Genomic DNA, 19,797 nt, shown 5'->3' on the forward strand with positions numbered 1-19,797 from the left:
GTCCACTAGTGGGAAACCCCGTCACCTGATCACGCCTCACCACGTCCACTAGTGGGAATCCCCGTCACCTGATCACGCCGCACCACGTCCACTAGTGGGAAACCCCGTCACCTGATCACGCCGCACCACGTCCACTAGTGGGAAACCCCGTCACCTGATCACGCTGCACCACGTCCACTAGTGGGAATCCCCGTCACCTGATCACGCTGCACCACGTCCACTAGTGGGAAACCCCGTCACCTGATCACGCCGCACCACGTCCACTAGTGGGAATCCCCGTCACCTGATCACGCCGCACCACGTCCACTAGTGGGAATCCCCGTCACCTGATCACGCCGCACCACGTCCACTAGTGGGAAACCCCGTCACCTGATCACGCCTCACCACGTCCACTAGTGGGAAACCCCGTCACCTGATCACGCCGCACCACGTCCACTAGTGGGAATCCCCGTCACCTGATCACGCCGCACCACGTCCACTAGTGGGAATCCCCGTCACCTGATCACGCCGCACCACGTCCACTAGTGGGAAACCCCGTCACCTGATCACGCCGCAGCACGTCCACTAGTGGGAAACCCCGTCACCTGATCACGCCGCACCACGTCCACTAGTGGGAAACCCCGTCACCTGATCACGCCGCAGCACGTCCACTAGTGGGAAACCCCGTCACCTGATCACGCTGCACCACGTCCACTAGTGGGAATCCCCGTCACCTGATCACGCCGCACCACGTCCACTAGTGGGAAACCCCGTCACCTGATCACGCCGCACCACGTCCACTAGTGGGAATCCCCGTCACCTGATCACGCCGCACCACGTCCACTAGTGGGAATCCCCGTCACCTGATCACGCCGCACCACGTCCACTAGTGGGAAACCCCGTCACCTGATCACGCCGCACCACGTCCACTAGTGGGAAACCCCGTCACCTGATCACGCCGCACCACGTCCACTAGTGGGAATCCCCGTCACCTGATCACGCCGCACCACGTCCACTAGTGGGAAACCCCGTCACCTGATCACGCCGCACCACGTCCACTAGTGGGAATCCCCGTCACCTGATCACGCCGCACCACGTCCACTAGTGGGAAACCCCGTCACCTGATCACGCCGCACCACGTCCACTAGTGGGAATCCCCGTCACCTGATCACGCCGCACCACGTCCACTAGTGGGAATCCCCGTCACCTGATCACGCCGCACCACGTCCACTAGTGGGAATCCCCGTCACCTGATCACGCTGCACCACGTCCACTAGTGGGAAACCCCGTCACCTGATCACGCCGCACCACGTCCACTAGTGGGAATCCCCGTCACCTGATCTTAAGATTAGATTGCGTCTTATGTAAGCTAGCCACGTAGCGTAATTTGGGGTTTTCTACTCGCTGCGGAGAATTTGCTTCGGCTTTTCAAAGCTTTTCTCCTTCATTTTCTTTCCTAAAACTCTGAAGTTCGCTGTTTGTTCCGCACCGCACCATCTTTACTGGAAATGTTCCACGTGAATAAAGTGTTTCCATGACACTTTTCCGATATTTCAGACGCGTCGGTGTTCCCGTTAGCGTTCTTTATTGCGATTTTTAGTTTCTGCGCAGTTCCAGGTGTCGTGGAAACGCCGCGTCTGACTGTACTGTCTGGAATGAGCATGTGTTGCATGTTTGACGTTGTTTTGCTTTGTGTTTCTTCTCTTTCTGCTTTCTGGGCTGCTCTTGTCAAATAGCTGACGTGGACGCAGGTAACTATCCTCTGCTTCGGTTTCATCCCTCCATCCGCCTGTTCTTCACTCTGTTGATGCTGAATGAATTCACTCATTCACAGACCAATTAAATCCAATTCATTTAATAAAATGGACATTATAATCCAGTTCATTCCAGTTCAGTCTAGTCCATTATAATCCGGTTCATTCCAGTTCAGTCTAGTCCATTATAATCCAGTTCATTCCAGTTCAGTCTAGTCCATTATAATCCGGTTCATTCCAGTTCAGTCTAGTCCATTATAATCCAGTTCATTCCAGTTCAGTCTAGTCCATTATAATCCAGTTCATTCCAGTTCAGTCTAGTCCATTATAATCCAGTTCATTCCAGTTCAGTCTAGTCCATTATAATCCAGTTCATTCCAGTTCAGTCTAGTCCATTTAATCCAGTTCATTCCAGTTCAGTCTAGTCCATTATGATCCGGTTCATTCTAGTCCATTATAATCCAGTTCATTCCAGTTCCAGTCTAGTCCATTTAAGCCGGTTCATTCCAGTTCAGTCTAGTCCATTATAATCCAGTTCATTCCAGTTCAGTCTAGTCCATTTAATCCGGTTCATTCCAGTTCAGTCTAGTCCATTTAATCCGGTTCATTCCAGTTCAGTCTAGTCCATTTAAGCCGGTTCATTCCAGTTCAGTCTAGTCCATTATAATCCGGTTCATTCCAGTTCAGTCTAGTCCATTTAATCTGGTTCATTCCAGTTCAGTCTAGTCCATTATAATCCAGTTCATTCCAGTTCAGTCTAGTCCATTTAATCCAGTTCATTCCAGTTCAGTGTAGTCCATTATAATCCAGTTCATTCCAGTTCAGTCTAGTCCATTATAATCCGGTTCATTCCAGTTCAGTCTAGTCCATTATAATCCAGTTCATTCCAGTTCAGTCTAGTCCATTATAATCCAGTTCATTCCAGTTCAGTGTAGTCCATTTAATCCAGTTAATTCCAGTTCAGTCTAGTCCATTATAATCCAGTTCTTTCCAGTTCAGTCTAGTCCATTTAATCCAGTTCATTCCAGTTCAGTCTAGTCCATTATAATCCAGTTCATTCCAGTTCAGTCTAGTCCATTATAATCCAGTTCATTCCAGTTCAGTCTAGTCCATTTAATCCAGTTCATTCCAGTTCAGTCTAGTCCATTATAATCCGGTTCATTCCAGTTCAGTCTAGTCCATTATAATCCAGTTCATTCCAGTTCAGTCTAGTCCATTTAATCCGGTTCATTCCAGTTCAGTCTAGTCCATTATAATCCAGTTCATTCCAGTTCAGTCTAGTCCATTATAATCCAGTTCATTCCAGTTCAGTCTAGTCCATTTAATCTGGTTCATTCCAGTTCAGTCTAGTCCATTATAATCCGGTTTATTCTAGTCCATTATAATCCAGTTCATTCCAGTTCAGTCTAGTCCATTTAAGCCGGTTCATTCCAGTTCAGTCTAGTCCATTATAATCCAGTTCATTCCAGTTCAGTCTAGTCCATTTAATCCGGTTCATTCCAGTTCAGTCTAGTCCATTTAATCCGGTTCATTCCAGTTCAGTCTAGTCCATTTAATCCAGTTCATTCCAGTTCAGTGTAGTCCATTATAATCCAGTTCATTCCAGTTCAGTCTAGTCCATTATAATCCGGTTCATTCCAGTTCAGTCTAGTCCATTATAATCCAGTTCAGTCTAGTCCATTATAATCCAGTTCATTCCAGTTCAGTGTAGTCCATTTAATCCAGTTAATTCCAGTTCAGTCTAGTCCATTATAATCCAGTTCTTTCCAGTTCAGTCTAGTCCATTTAATCCAGTTCATTCCAGTTCAGTCTAGTCCATTATAATCCAGTTCATTCCAGTTCAGTCTAGTCCATTATAATCCAGTTCATTCCAGTTCAGTCTAGTCCATTTAATCCAGTTCATTCCAGTTCAGTCTAGTCCATTATAATCCGGTTCATTCCAGTTCAGTCTAGTCCATTATAATCCAGTTCATTCCAGTTCAGTCTAGTCCATTTAATCCGGTTCATTCCAGTTCAGTCTAGTCCATTATAATCCAGTTCATTCCAGTTCAGTCTAGTCCATTATAATCCAGTTCATTCCAGTTCAGTCTAGTCCATTTAATCTGGTTCATTCCAGTTCAGTCTAGTCCATTATAATCCGGTTTATTCTAGTCCATTATAATCCAGTTCATTCCAGTTCAGTCTAGTCCATTTAAGCCGGTTCATTCCAGTTCAGTCTAGTCCATTATAATCCAGTTCATTCCAGTTCAGTCTAGTCCATTTAATCCGGTTCATTCCAGTTCAGTCTAGTCCATTTAATCCGGTTCATTCCAGTTCAGTCTAGTCCATTTAAGCCGGTTCATTCCAGTTCAGTCTAGTCCATTATAATCCGGTTCATTCCAGTTCAGTCTAGTCCATTTAATCTGGTTCATTCCAGTTCAGTCTAGTCCATTATAATCCAGTTCATTCCAGTTCAGTCTAGTCCATTTAATCCAGTTCATTCCAGTTCAGTGTAGTCCATTATAATCCAGTTCATTCCAGTTCAGTCTAGTCCATTATAATCCGGTTCATTCCAGTTCAGTCTAGTCCATTATAATCCAGTTCATTCCAGTTCAGTCTAGTCCATTATAATCCAGTTCATTCCAGTTCAGTCTAGTCCATTTAATCCAGTTCTTTCCAGTTCAGTCTAGTCCATTATAATCCAGTTCATTCCAGTTCAGTCTAGTCCATTATAATCCAGTTCATTCCAGTTCAGTCTAGTCCATTATAATCCGGTTCATTCCAGTTCAGTCTAGTCCATTTAATCCGGTTCATTCCAGTTCAGTCTAGTCCATTTAATCTGGTTCATTCCAGTTCAGTCTAGTCCATTATAATCCGGTTCACTCCAGTTCAGTCTAGTCCATTTAATCCGGTTCATTCCAGTTCAGTCTAGTCCATTTAATCCGGTTCATTCCAGTTCAGTCTAGTCCATTTAAGCCGGTTCATTCCAGTTCAGTCTAGTCCATTTAAGCCGGTTCATTCCAGTTCAGTCTAGTCCATTTAAGCCGGTTCATTCCAGTTCAGTCTAGTCCATTATAATCCAGTTCATTCCAGTTCAGTCTAGTCCATTTAATCTTGTTCATTCCAGTTCAGTCTAGTCCATTATAATCCAGTTCATTCCAGTTCAGTCTAGTCCATTTAATCCAGTTCATTCCAGTTCAGTCTAGTCCATTTAAGCCGGTTCATTCCAGTTCAGTCTAGTCCATTATAATCCAGTTCATTCCAGTTCAGTCTAGTCCATTATAATCCAGTTCATTCCAGTTCAGTCTAGTCCATTTAATCTGGTTCATTCCAGTTCAGTCTAGTCCATTATAATCCAGTTCATTTCAGTTCAGTCTAGTCCATTTAATCCAGTTCATTCCAGTTCAGTCTAGTCCATTTAATCCAGTTCATTCCAGTTCAGTGTAGTCCATTATAATCCAGTTCATTCCAGTTCAGTCTAGTCCATTATAATCCGGTTCATTCCAGTTCAGTCTAGTCCATTATAATCCAGTTCATTCCAGTTCAGTCTAGTCCATTATAATCCAGTTCATTTCAGTTCAGTCTAGTCCATTTAATCCAGTTCATTCCAGTTCAGTCTAGTCCATTATAATCCAGTTCATTCCAGTTCAGTCTAGTCCATTATAATCCGGTTCATTCCAGTTCAGTCTAGTCCATTATAATCCAGTTCATTCCAGTTCAGTCTAGTCCATTATAATCCAGTTCATTCCAGTTCAGTGTAGTCCATTTAATCCAGTTAATTCCTGTTCAGTCTAGTCCATTTAATCCAGTTCATTCCAGTTCAGTCTAGTCCATTATAATCCAGTTCATTCCAGTTCAGTCTAGTCCATTTAATCCAGTGCATTCCAGTTCAGTCTAGTCCATTATAATTCGGTTCATTCCAGTTCAGTCTAGTCCATTATAATCCAGTTCATTCCAGTTCAGTCTAGTCCATTTAATCCAGTTCATTCCAGTTCAGTCTAGTCCATTTAATCCGGTTCATTCCAGTTCAGTCTAGTCCATTATAATCCAGTTCATTCCAGTTCAGTCTAGTCCATTTAATCCAGTTTATTCCAGTTCAGTCTAGTCCATTATAATCCAGTTCATTCCAGTTCAGTCTAGTCCATTTAATCTGGTTCATTCCAGTTCAGTCTAGTCCATTATAATCCAGTTCATTCCAGTTCAGTCTAGTCCATTATAATCCGGTTCATTCCAGTTCAGTCTAGTCCATTATAATCCAGTTCATTCCAGTTCAGTCTAGTCCATTATAATCCAGTTCATTCCAGTTCAGTCTAGTCCATTATAATCCGGTTCATTCCAGTTCAGTCTAGTCCATTATAATCCGGTTCATTCCAGTTCAGTCTAGTCCATTATAATCCAGTTCATTCCAGTTCAGTCTAGTCCATTATATTCCAGTTCAGTCTAGTCCATTTAATCCAGTTCATTCCAGTTCAGTCTAGTCCATTTAATCCGGTTCATTCCAGTTCAGTCTAGTCCATTATAATCCAGTTCATTCCAGTTCAGTCTAGTCCATTTAATCCAGTTTATTCCAGTTCAGTCTAGTCCATTATAATCCAGTTCATTCCAGTTCAGTCTAGTCCATTTAATCTGGTTCATTCCAGTTCAGTCTAGTCCATTATAATCCAGTTCATTCCAGTTCAGTCTAGTCCATTATAATCCGGTTCATTCCAGTTCAGTCTAGTCCATTATAATCCGGTTCATTCCAGTTCAGTCTAGTCCATTATAATCCAGTTCATTCCAGTTCAGTCTAGTCCATTTAATCTGGTTCATTCCAGTTCAGTCTAGTCCATTATAATCTGGTTCATTCCAGTTCAGTCTAGTCCATTATAATCCGGTTTATTCCAGTTCAGTCTAGTCCATTATAATCCAGTTCATTCCAGTTCAGTCTAGTCCATTTAATCTGGTTCATTCCAGTTCAGTCTAGTCCATTATAATCCAGTTCATTCCAGTTCAGTCTAGTCCATTTAATCCGGTTCATTCCAGTTCAGTCTAGTCCATTATAATCCGGTTCATTCCAGTTCAGTCTAGTCCATTATAATCCGGTTTATTCCAGTTCAGTCTAGTCCATTATAATCCAGTTCATTCCAGTTCAGTCTAGTCCATTTAATCTGGTTCATTCCAGTTCAGTCTAGTCCATTATAATCCAGTTCATTCCAGTTCAGTCTAGTCCATTATAATCCGGTTCATTCCAGTTCAGTCTAGTCCATTATAATCCAGTTCATTCCAGTTCAGTCTAGTCCATTTAATCCAGTTCATTCCAGTTCAGTCTAGTCCATTATAATCCAGTTGATTCCAGTTTATATTTTTGCTTTTTACCAACAACACATGTTCAGACTGAAGATGTCTGAACTCCACCTGCTGCTGAAGCTCCTCTTCCTCTTCATCCTCGTCTTCATCCCCATCAGCTGATGCAGATAAACGTCTGAAACGATAAACGGTCTGAAACCTCCTGGTTTAACATGGTTTAACCATCCTGACTAGTTGTCTCTGATGGTTTAACTGGTCAAAAGCTGGTCCTGGCCTCCTCCAGATGTCTCGTCGGTCTCTGGACGTCCTTACTGCCCTGCTCATACACAAAGTCCTGACCTGCTGCGTGAAACCGACCTATGAGCTCAGAACTTTGCCTCTACGACAGGTAGTTGTTTTAACCCTAACCCTTCTCCCTCCACGCTGGTCAGGTCCACCTGCCTCGTATCAGGTCGGACCTGATTCCTTCAGAACCAGCTGGATTTTAGGTGGGACGGACATAAAACCGCCCACCAGTAGCATCCTGAAGCGTTGATCTTCACCATGTACATGAATAAAAGCATTGATCTGCTGCCGTGTGATTGGCTGACCACATATATTGATGTTGAGTCGAGGTGAAGTGAAGGGGAGTGTCGGCTTTCCCTGTCAGGAAGTTGATGTGTTCTCGCTAATGACAAACAGCAACATGAATCCTGGTGTCGCCTCAAGTCTGAAACATCTACCTGTCCTGGTACACATCGTATATGCTGTTTCCATGACAACACTTCCCTGTAATAAAGTAATATATCACTTCCAGTCCCGCAGACCGGGACTGGAAGTGATATAGAGAGTCAGCCAGGCCTGTAGGGGGCAGTGAAGGTCTTACCCAGACGCTGTAGCTGCTTTTCCATTGCAGGTTCTGGACAAATAAAAACGATAATTGACAAACAACAACTGCGGTGTGTAGGAGCAGTTGGCTTTTAGCGCTGTGTCATTCAGCTCTGCACAGACCTGGCAACGAGACCTTCATGTCATTCAGCTCTGCACAGACCTGGCAACGAGACCTTCATGTCATCCAGGTGTGCACAGACCTGGCAACGAGACGTTCATGTCATTCAGCTCTGCACAGACCTGGCAACGAGACGTTCATGTCATTCAGCTCTGCACAGACCTGGCAACGAGACGTTCATGTCATTCAGCTCTGCACAGACCTGGCAACGAGACGTTCATGTCATTCAGCTCTGCACAGACCTGGCAACGAGACCTTCATGTCATTCAGCTCTGCACAGACCTGGCAACGAGACGTTCATGTCATTCAGCTCTGCACAGACCTGGCAACGAGACGTTCATGTCATTCAGCTCTGCACAGACCTGGCAACGAGACCTTCATGTCATTCAGCTCTGCACAGACCTGGCAACGAGACCTTCATGTCATTCAGCTCTGCACAGACCTGGCAACGAGACCTTCATGTCATCCAGGTGTGCACAGACCTGGCAACGAAACGTTCATGTCATCCAGGTGTGCACAGACCTGGCAACGAGACGTTCATGTCATTCAGCTCTGCACAGACCTGGCAACGAGACGTTCATGTCATCCAGGTGTGCACAGACCTGGCAACGAGACGTTCATGTCATTCAGCTCTGCACAGACCTGGCAACGAGACGTTCATGTCATCCAGGTGTGCACAGACCTGGCAACGAGACGTTCATGTCATTCAGCTCTGCACAGACCTGGCAACGAGACCTTCATGTCATCCAGGTGTGCACAGACCTGGCAACGAGACGTTCATGTCATTCAGCTCTGCACAGACCTGGCAACGAGACGTTCATGTCATTCAGCTCTGCACAGACCTGGCAACGAGACCTTCATGTCATCCAGGTGTGCACAGACCTGGCAACGAGACCTTCATGTCATCCAGGTGTGCACAGACCTGGCAACGAGACGTTCATGTCATCCAGCTCTGCACAGACCTGGCAACGAGACGTTCATGTCATTCAGCTCTGCACAGACCTGGCAACGAGACCTTCATGTCATTCAGCTCTGCACAGACCTGGCAACGAGACCTTCATGTCATCCAGGTGTGCACAGACCTGGCAACGAGACCTTCATGTCATCCAGGTGTGCACAGACCTGGCAACGAGACCTTCATGTCATTCAGCTCTGCACAGACCTGGCAACGAGACCTTCATGTCATCCAGGTGTGCACAGATCTGGCAACGAGACGTTCATGTCATTCAGCTCTGCACAGACCTGGCAACGAGACCTTCATGTCATCCAGGTGTGCACAGACCTGGCAACGAGACGTTCATGTCATTCAGCTCTGCACAGACCTGGCAACGAGACCTTCATGTCATCCAGGTGTGCACAGACCTGGCAACGAGACCTTCATGTCATCCAGGTGTGCACAGACCTGGCAACGAGACGTTCATGTCATTCAGCTCTGCACAGACCTGGCAACGAGACCTTCATGTCATTCAGCTCTGCACAGACCTGGCAACGAGACCTTCATGTCATTCAGCTCTGCACAGACCTGGCAACGAGACCTTCATGTCATCCAGGTGTGCACAGACCTGGCAACGAGACGTTCATGTCATCCAGCTCTGCACAGACCTGGCAACGAGACGTTCATGTCATTCAGCTCTGCACAGACCTGGCAACGAGACCTTCATGTCATTCAGCTCTGCACAGACCTGGCAACGAGACCTTCATGTCATCCAGGTGTGCACAGACCTGGCAACGAGACCTTCATGTCATCCAGGTGTGCACAGACCTGGCAACGAGACCTTCATGTCATCCAGGTGTGCACAGACCTGGCAACGAGACGTTCATGTCATTCAGCTCTGCACAGACCTGGCAACGAGACGTTCATGTCATCCAGGTGTGCACAGATCTGGCAACGAGACGTTCATGTCATTCAGCTCTGCACAGACCTGGCAACGAGACCTTCATGTCATCCAGGTGTGCACAGACCTGGCAACGAGACGTTCATGTCATTCAGCTCTGCACAGACCTGGCAACGAGACCTTCATGTCATCCAGGTGTGCACAGACCTGGCAACGAGACGTTCATGTCATCCAGGTGTGCACAGACCTGGCAACGAGACCTTCATGTCATTCAGCTCTGCACAGACCTGGCAACGAGACCTTCATGTCATTCAGCTCTGCACAGACCTGGCAACGAGACCTTCATGTCATTCAGCTCTGCACAGACCTGGCAACGAGACCTTCATGTCATTCAGCTCTGCACAGACCTGGCAACGAGACCTTCATGTCATCCAGGTGTGCTGGACTACTGTTACAGGAAGTAGATGTGGAGGACGGGACCTGTGGTCCTGCTCTGCCTCCTACCTGTACTGGGAGACCACACCTGTGCGTCTCCAGGTGTGGTGGAAACCCGTCGTCCCACAGCAGCTCCAGACTCACTGATAAAGTTCAGCAGTTTACGAAGCAACTCGTATGAAGCTGCACTTTCCTGAGACGAGTTGCTTTAAATATCAGCTCCATTCTACAGGAATGTGGATGATGGAAAAACCGCCGTGTGTGTGTGTGTGTGTGTGTGTGTGTGTGTGTGTGTGTGTGTGTGTGTGTGTGTGTGTGTGTGTGTGTGTGTGTGTTGGCTGGCCCCCATCATGGCCACAGTTTAAACATGCACCGTATCATTACTGGGAGCGGAGATCTCCTCATGCTCTGCTGCTGCCATACGGCTGGCTGACACTCGTCCGGGCCGTTTGGAGAGCCGCCCGTCCTGACGATCCGACCCAAATCCTGTCCAGGCTCCATTTTTAGTTGCAGCCACTTCCTGTAACTCCTCGGGAAGAGACGCTGGTTCCCACAGAGAGCTGCACACACTAACACCCACCACACGTCCCAACATGCACCACCAGGATCGCCAAGAAACAGCTGAGTCATTGTGTTCGGTTCTGACTGGTCATCATTCAGGTGTTTGTTTCAGCTGCACCCCCCCCCTCCCCTCCCACCCCCTCCCATCATCTTCATCAATCTCTCTGATCACTCTAACTTGTAGCCTCATCGTATCTCACCCCACCGGTCCGATTTATCTGATCCATCCCCAACGGTCCGGTCCACCTCCATTGGTCCGGTCCATCTCCATCGGTCCGGTCCACCTCCATTGGTCCGGTCCATCTCCATCGGTCCGGTCCATCCCCAACATTGCGGTCCATCTCCATTGGTCCGGTCCATCCCCAACATTGCGGTCCATCTCCATTGGTCCGGTCCATCTCCATTGGTCCGGTCCATCTCCATCGGTCCGGTCCATCCCCACCGGTCTGGTCCATCCCCACCGGTCTGGTCCATCTCCATCGGTCCGGTCCATCCCCATCGGTCCGGTCCATCCCCACCGGTCTGGTCCATCTCCATTGGTCCGGTCCATCCCCACCGGTCTGGTCCATCTCCATTGGTCCGGTCCATCCCCACCGGTCTGGTCCATCCCCACCGGTCTGGTCCATCTCCATCGGTCCGGTCCATATCCATTGGTCCGGTCCATCCCCACCGGTCTGGTCCATCTCCATCGGTCCGGTCCATCCCCACCGGTCTGGTCCATCTCCATCGGTCCGGTCCATCCCCACCGGTCTGGTCCATCTCCATCGGTCCGGTCCATCTCCATTGGTCCGGTCCATCCCCACCGGTCTGGTCCATCTCCATCGGTCCGGTCCATCCCCACCGGTCTGGTCCATCTCCATTGGTCCGGTCCATCTCCATCGGTCTGGTCCATCCCCAACATTGCGGTCCATCCCCACCGGTCCGGTCCATCCCCACCGGTCCGGTCCATCCCCAACATTGCGGTCCATCCCCACCGGTCCGGTCCATCCCCAACATTGCGGTCCATCCCCACCGGTCCGGTCCATCCCCAACATTGCGGTCCATCCCCACCGGTCCGGTCCATCCCCAACATTGCGGTCCATCCCCACCGGTCCGGTCCATCCCCAACATTGCGGTCCATCCCCACCGGTCCGGTCCATCCCCAACATTGCGGTCCATCCCCACCGGTCCGGTCCATCCCCAACATTGCGGTCCATCCCCACCGGTCCGGTCCATCCCCAACATTGCGGTCCATCCCCACCGGTCCGGTCCATCTCCATCGGTCCGGTCCATCCCCAACATTGCGGTCCATCCCACCGGTCCGGTCCATCCCCAACATTGCGGTCCATCCCCACCGGTCCGGTCCATCCCCAACATTGCGGTCCATCCCCACCGGTCCGGTCCATCCCCAACATTGCGTTCCATTCCCACCGGTCCGGTCCATCCCCAACATTGTGGTCCATCTCCATCGGTCCGGTCCATCCCCAACATTGCGGTCCATCCCCAACATTGTGGTCCATCCCCACCGGTCCGGTCCATCCCCAACATTGCGGTCCATCCCCATCGGTCCGGTCCATCTCCATCGGTCCGGTCCATCCCCATCGAGACCAGTTCGATCCCCATCAGTCCGATGGATTAGGACCAGGAGCTGTACTGACCTCTGCTCGTATTCTGCAGGTGGTCGCTTCAAGAAGGAGATTGTGGTGGACGGTCAGAGTCACCTGCTGCTCATCAGAGATGAAGGCGGCCCCCCGGAGGCCCAGGTAGGTTCTGCTGAAAAACACCTTTACCTGTCCTACTGGGTCCAGGTGGGGGTCCTGTGTCCCGGACCCTGGGGGAACGGTTGGGACATGGCGCTGAGCGTAAATGGAGAAGACTTCACAGAATGACGCTTCATGCAGATTAAGTGTGATTGGGAGGCATGGTCCCCCCCCTCTGAACCCAAATGGTGTTTTGTTATTGGACTTCTGTGCTCGTCATGGATTGTCCATAACGAACACCATGTTCCAGCATAAGAGTGTCCATATGTACACCTGGCGTCAGGATTCCCTGGGCCGCAGTTCGATGATGGATTTTGTAGTTGTATCGTCGGACCTGTGGCCACATGCCTTGGACACTCGGGTGAAGAGGGGGGCGGAGCTTCAACTGATCACCACCTGGTGGTGAGTTGGCTCAGATGGTGGGGGAGGAAGCCGGTCAGAGCTGGCAGGCCCAAACGTGTTGTGAGGGTCTGCTGGGAACGTCTGGCTGAGTCCCCCGTCAAAGCGAGCTTCAACTCCCACCTTCAGCAGAGCTTCGAACATGTCCCGGGTGGGGCGGGGGACATTGAGTCTGAATAGGCTGTGTTCCGTGCCTCTATTGCTGAGGCGGCTGGCCGGAGCTGTGGCTGCAAGGTCGTTGGTGCCTGTCGTGGTGGTAATCCCAGGACTCGTTGGTGGACACCAGCAGTGAGGGATGCCGTCAAGCTGAAGAAGGAGTCCTATCGGGCCTTCTTGGCCTGTGGGACTCTGGAGGCAGCTGATGGGTACCGACGGGCGAAGCGGCTGCTGACCTCAACTCGGGACGTTGTGGGTCGGTGGAAGGAATACTTCGAAGACCTCCTCAATCCTACCAACATGTCTTCCGATGAGGAAGCAGAGCTGGCGGACTCAGGGGTGGACTCTCCTATCTCTGGGGCTGAAGTCTCTGAGGTGGTTAAAAAGCTCCTTGGCGGTAAGGCCCCGGGGGTGGATGAGATCCGCCCGGAGTTCCTTAAGGCTCTGGATGCTGTGGGGCTGTCCTGGCTGACACACCTCTGCAGCATCGCGTGGACATCGGGGGCAGTACCGCTGGACTGGCAGACTGGGGTGGTGGTCCCCCTTTTTAAGAAGGGGGACCGGAGGGTGTGTTCCAATTACAGGGGAATCACACTCCTCAGCCTCCATGGTAAGGTCTATTCAGGGGTCCTGGAGAGGAGGGTCCGCCGGATAGTCGAATCTCGGATTGAGGAGGAGCAGTGTGGTTTTCGTCCTGGTCGCGGAACAGTGGACCAGCTCTATACCCTCTTTGGGGTCCTGGGGGGGGCATGGGAGTTTGCCCAACCAGTCTACATGTGTTTTGTGGACCTGGAGAAGGCGTTCGACCGTGTCCCCCGGGGGCTCCTGTGGGGGGTACTCCGGGAGTATGGGGTACCGGACCCCCTTGTACGAGCTGTCCGGTCCCTGTACGACAGGTGTCAGAGCTTGGTCCACATTTCCGGTAGTAAGTCGGATCCGTTTCCGGTGAGGGTTGGACTCCGCCAAGGCTGTCCTTTATCACCGATTCTGTTCATAACTTATATGGACAGAATTTCTAGGTGCAGCCGAGGGGTTGAGGAGATCCGACTTGGTGGCCTCAGGATTGGGTCCCTGCTTTTTGCGGATGACGTGGTCCTGTTGGCTTCGTCTGGTCGTGATCTCCAGCTCTCACTTGAGCGAATCGCGGCCGAGTGTGAAGCGGCTGTGATGAGAATCAGCACCTCCAAATCTGAGACCATGGTCCTCAGCCGGAATAGGGTGGATTGCCCTCTCCGGGTCGGGAGTCAGGTCCTGCCTCAAGTGGAGGAGTTTAAATATCTCGGGGTCTTGTTCACGAGTGAGGGAAGGATGGAGCGCGAGATGGACAGATGGATCGGTGCGGCGTCTGCAGTAATGCGGGCTCTGCACCGGTCTGTTGTGGTGAAGAAGGAGCTGAGCCAGAAGGCGAAGCTCTCGATTTACCAGTCGATCTACGTTCCTACCCTCACCTATGGTCATGAGACCCCGGGGAAGACCCAGGACACGCTGGAGGGATTATATCTCTCGGCTGGCCTGGGAACGCCTCGGGATCCCCCCGCAGAGTTGGCAAATGTGTCTGGGGAGAGGGAAGTCTGGGCTTCCCTGCTTAGGCTGCTGCCCCCGTGACCCGACCCCGGATAAGCGGCAGAAGATGGATGGATTTTAGTCATTTATTTATGTATTTATATATATATATTTATCTCTGTATTTTTATTTTTATGTATTCATCTATTTATCTAGTTATTTATCCATCTATTTTATTAATCTGTTTATTTATTTACTTAGACTTTTGCCAACGTGTGAAGCAGATCTCTCCCAGTAAATGGCTGCTTTTTGTCTGATTCTGAGTGGTTTTGCGTGACTGCAGGAGCACCAGGTCAGAAGTGGGTCAGGTCAGGTTTTTATTCCTGACCACAACCAGATGTGATGTGTCTAGACAGAAAACTGCCAGATTTATGAATAATTCACCTGTTTTCTCTCTGCCTGTCTCCATGTCTCACCTGCTTCTGCCTCAGCAGGACTCTTATCATACAAAACTCTGCTTTTGTCTGTGTGTGTGTGTATGTGTGTGTGTGTGTGTGTGTGCAGTTTGCGCTGTGGGTCGACGCCGTCATCTTCGTCTTCAGTCTGGAGGATGAGTCCAGCTTTAAGACAGTGTATCATTACTTCACCCGCCTGGCTAACTACAGGAACACCGCCGACCTGCCGCTGGTCCTGGTTGGAACACAAGGTCTGACTCGTTTACACGCCTGCACCCCCCCCCCCCCCCCCCCCCCCCCCCCCTTCTCCCTACTCCCCCCTCCCCCTACCTCCCATCAGCTTTCTCCTCAGGACTGTGTGTGTTTGAAGCTCTGCTGCCATCTAGTGGCCATCCAGCAGCAGTGCAGCTGTCTGCTCTTTCTGCAGCAGGGGTCGGAACTCCGCTCCTTCAGTGCCACAGCCCTGCAAATGTTAGGAGTTTCCCTGCTGCAACACACCTGATTCAAATCAATGGCTAATCAGCAGACTTGTGCAGGGTTTGATGTCAAGCTCTGCACAAGTCTGCTGGGGGGCTCTCCTCTTGTCTCGTGTCGCGTGGTGATGTGTGATGTCTCCAGTGTGGTGATGTGTGACGTCTCCAGCGTGGTGATGTGTGACGTCTCCAGTGTGGTGATGTGTGATGTCTCCAGTGTGGTGATGTGTGACGTCTCCAGTGTGGTGATGTGTGATGTCTCCAGTGTGGTGATGTGTGATGTCTCCAGCGTGGTGATGTGTGATGTCTCCAGTGTGGTGATGTGTGATGTCTCCAGTGTGGTGATGTGTGACGTCTCCAGTGTGGTGATGTGTGATGTCTCCAGCGTGGTGATGTGTGACGTCTCCAGTGTGGTGATGTGTGACGTCTCCAGTGTGGTGATGTGTGACGTCTCCAGTGTGGTGATGTGTGACGTCTCCAGTGTGGTGATGTGTGACGTCTCCAGCGTGGTGATGTGTGACGTCTCCAGTGTGGTGATGTGTGACGTCTCCAGTGTGGTGATGTGTGATGTCTCCAGCGTGGTGATGTGTGACGTCTCCAGTGTGGTGATGTGTGATGTCTCCAGTGTGGTGATGTGTGACGTCTCCAGTGTGGTGATGTGTGACGTCTCCAGTGTGGTGATGTGTGACGTCTCCAGTGTGGTGATGTGTGACGTCTCCAGAGTGGTGATGTGTGACGTCTCCAGTGTGGTGATGTGTGACGTCTCCAGCGTGGTGATGTGTGATGTCTCCAGTGTGGTGATGTGTGACGTCTCCAGTGTGGTGATGTGTGATGTCTCCAGTGTGGTGATGTGTGACGTCTCCAGTGTGGTGATGTGTGATGTCTCCAGTGTGGTGATGTGTGACGTCTCCAGTGTGGTGATGTGTGATGTCTCCAGTGTGGTGATGTGTGACGTCTCCAGTGTGGTGATGTGTGACGTCTCCAGAGTGGTGATGTGTGACGTCTCCAGTGTGGTGATGTGTGACGTCTCCAGCGTGGTGATGTGTGATGTCTCCAGTGTGGTGATGTGTGACGTCTCCAGTGTGGTGATGTGTGACGTCTCCAGTGTGGTGATGTGTGACGTCTCCAGTGTGGTGATGTGTGACGTCTCCAGTGTGGTGATGTGTGACGTCTCCAGCGTGGTGATGTGTGACGTCTCCAGTGTGGTGATGTGTGATGTCTCCAGCGTGGTGATGTGTGACGTCTCCAGTGTGGTGATGTGTGACGTCTCCAGTGTGGTGATGTGTGACGTCTCCAGTGTGGTGATGTGTGACGTCTCCAGTGTGGTGATGTGTGACGTCTCCAGCGTGGTGATGTGTGACGTCTCCAGTGTGGTGATGTGTGACGTCTCCAGCGTGGTGATGTGTGACGTCTCCAGTGTGGTGATGTGTGACGTCTCCAGTGTGGTGATGTGTGACGTCTCCAGTGTGGTGATGTGTGACGTCTCCAGTGTGGTGATGTGTGACGTCTCCAGCGTGGTGATGTGTGACGTCTCCAGTGTGGTGATGTGTGATGTCTCCAGCGTGGTGATGTGTGACGTCTCCAGTGTGGTGATGTGTGACGTCTCCAGTGTGGTGATGTGTGATGTCTCCAGCGTGGTGATGTGTGACGTCTCCAGTGTGGTGATGTGTGACGTCTCCAGCGTGGTGATGTGTGACGTCTCCAGTGTGGTGATGTGTGACGTCTCCAGTGTGGTGATGTGTGACGTCTCCAGTGTGGTGATGTGTGACGTCTCCAGTGTGGTGATGTGTGACGTCTCCAGTGTGGTGATGTGTGATGTCTCCAGTGTGGTGATGTGTGACGTCTCCAGTGTGGTGATGTGTGATGTCTCCAGTGTGGTGATGTGTGACGTCTCCAGTGTGGTGATGTGTGACGTCTCCAGAGTGGTGATGTGTGACGTCTCCAGTGTGGTGATGTGTGACGTCTCCAGCGTGGTGATGTGTGATGTCTCCAGTGTGGTGATGTGTGACGTCTCCAGTGTGGTGATGTGTGACGTCTCCAGTGTGGTGATGTGTGACGTCTCCAGTGTGGTGATGTGTGACGTCTCCAGTGTGGTGATGTGTGACGTCTCCAGCGTGGTGATGTGTGACGTCTCCAGTGTGGTGATGTGTGATGTCTCCAGCGTGGTGATGTGTGACGTCTCCAGTGTGGTGATGTGTGATGTCTCCAGTGTGGTGATGTGTGACGTCTCCAGCGTGGTGATGTGTGACGTCTCCAGTGTGGTGATGTGTGACGTCTCCAGTGTGGTGATGTGTGACGTCTCCAGTGTGGTGATGTGTGACGTCTCCAGTGTGGTGATGTGTGACGTCTCCAGTGTGGTGATGTGTGATGTCTCCAGTGTGGTGATGTGTGACGTCTCCAGCGTGGTGATGTGTGATGTCTCCAGTGTGGTGATGTGTGATGTCTCCAGTGTGGTGATGTGTGATGTCTCCAGTGTGGTGATGTGTGATGTCTCCAGCGTGGTGATGTGTGATGTCTCCAGCGTGGTGATGTGTGATGTCTCCAGTGTGGTGATGTGTGACGTCTCCAGCGTGGTGATGTGTGATGTCTCCAGTGTGGTGATGTGTGACGTCTCCAGTGTGGTGATGTGTGATGTCTCCAGTGTGGTGATGTGTGACGTCTCCAGCGTGGTGATGTGTGAGGGGTGATGTGTGATGTCTCCAGTGTGGTGATGTGTGATCGTCTCCAGTGTGGTGATGTGTGATGTCTCCAGTGTGGTGATGTGTGATGTCTCCAGTGTGGTGATGTGTGATGTCTCCAGCGTGGTGATGTGTGATGTCTCCAGTGTGGTGATGTGTGATGTCTCCAGTGTGGTGATGTGTGACGTCTCCAGTGTGGTGATGTGTGATGTCTCCAGTGTGGTGATGTGTGATGTCTCCAGTGTGGTGATGTGTGACGTCTCCAGTGTGGTGATGTGTGACGTCTCCAGTGTGGTGATGTGTGAAGTCTCCAGTGTGGTGATGTGTGATGTCTCCAGTGTGGTGATGTGTGACGTCTCCAGTGTGGTGATGTGTGACGTCTCCAGTGTGGTGATGTGTGATGTCTCCAGTGTGGTGATGTGTGATGTCTCCAGTGTGGTGATGTGTGACGTCTCCAGTGTGGTGATGTGTGACGTCTCCAGTGTGGTGATGTGTGATGTCTCCAGTGTGGTGATGTGTGACGTCTCCAGTGTGGTGATGTGTGACGTCTCCAGTGTGGTGATGTGTGATGTCTCCAGTGTGGTGATGTGTGACGTCTCCAGTGTGGTGATGTGTGATGTCTCCAGTGTGGTGATGTGTGATGTCTCCAGTGTGGTGATGTGTGACGTCTCCAGTGTGGTGATGTGTGACGTCTCCAGTGTGGTGATGTGTGACGTCTCCAGTGTGGTGATGTGTGACGTCTCCAGCTGTGGTGATGTGTGACGTCTCCAGCGTGGTGATGTGTGACGTCTCCAGTGTGGTGATGTGTGACGTCTCCAGCGTGGTGATGTGTGACGTCTCCAGTGTGGTGATGTGTGACGTCTCCAGTGTGGTGATGTGTGACGTCTCCAGTGTGGTGATGTGTGACGTCTCCAGCGTGGTGATGTGTGACGTCTCCAGTGTGGTGATGTGTGACGTCTCCAGTGTGGTGATGTGTGACGTCTCCAGTGTGGTGATGTGTGACGTCTCCAGTGTGGTGATGTGTGACGTCTCCAGTGTGGTGATGTGTGACGTCTCCAGTGTGGTGATGTGTGACGTCTCCAGCGTGGTGATGTGTGATGTCTCCAGTGTGGTGATGTGTGACGTCTCCAGTGTGGTGATGTGTGACGTCTCCAGTGTGGTGATGTGTGATGTCTCCAGTGTGGTGATGTGTGACGTCTCCAGTGTGGTGATGTGTGACGTCTCCAGTGTGGTGATGTGTGACGTCTCCAGGTGGTGATGTGTGATGTCTCCAGTGTGGTGATGTGTGATGTCTCCAGTCGTGGTGATGTGTGACGTCTCCAGTGTGGTGATGTGTGACATCTCCAGTGTGGTGATGTGTGATGTCTCCAGTGTGGTGATGTGTGACGTCTCCAGTGTGGTGATGTGTGACGTCTCCAGCGTGGTGATGTGTGACGTCTCCAGCGTGGTGATGTGTGATGTCTCCAGTGTGGTGATGTGTGACGTCTCCAGTGTGGTGATGTGTGACGTCTCCAGTGTGGTGATGTGTGACGTCTCCAGTGTGGTGATGTGTGATGTCTCCAGTGTGGTGATGTGTG

The 19,797-nt window shown here is 50.6% G+C and overlaps 1 protein-coding gene across 1 annotated transcript in view; it reads left to right on the forward strand.

Annotated features, from left to right (window-relative positions):
- The window catches only part of LOC306773877 (arf-GAP with GTPase, ANK repeat and PH domain-containing protein 1-like), a gene marked incomplete at its 3' end in the record, with an annotated part of 87,316 nt that overhangs the window by 67,130 nt on the left and 389 nt on the right, over positions 1–19,797 (forward strand). The window contains exons 4-6 of the mRNA XM_079263821.1: positions 12,474–12,559; positions 15,179–15,320; positions 15,456–15,540. Coding sequence (XP_079119947.1) covers positions 12,474–12,559; positions 15,179–15,320; positions 15,456–15,540 — 313 coding nt within the window. The remainder of the gene's footprint in view (positions 1–12,473; positions 12,560–15,178; positions 15,321–15,455; positions 15,541–19,797) is intronic.

Source organism: Telmatherina bonti (genome assembly GCF_933228915.1).
Source record: "Telmatherina bonti genome assembly, chromosome: 24".
NCBI lineage: Eukaryota > Metazoa > Chordata > Actinopteri > Atheriniformes > Telmatherinidae > Telmatherina > Telmatherina bonti.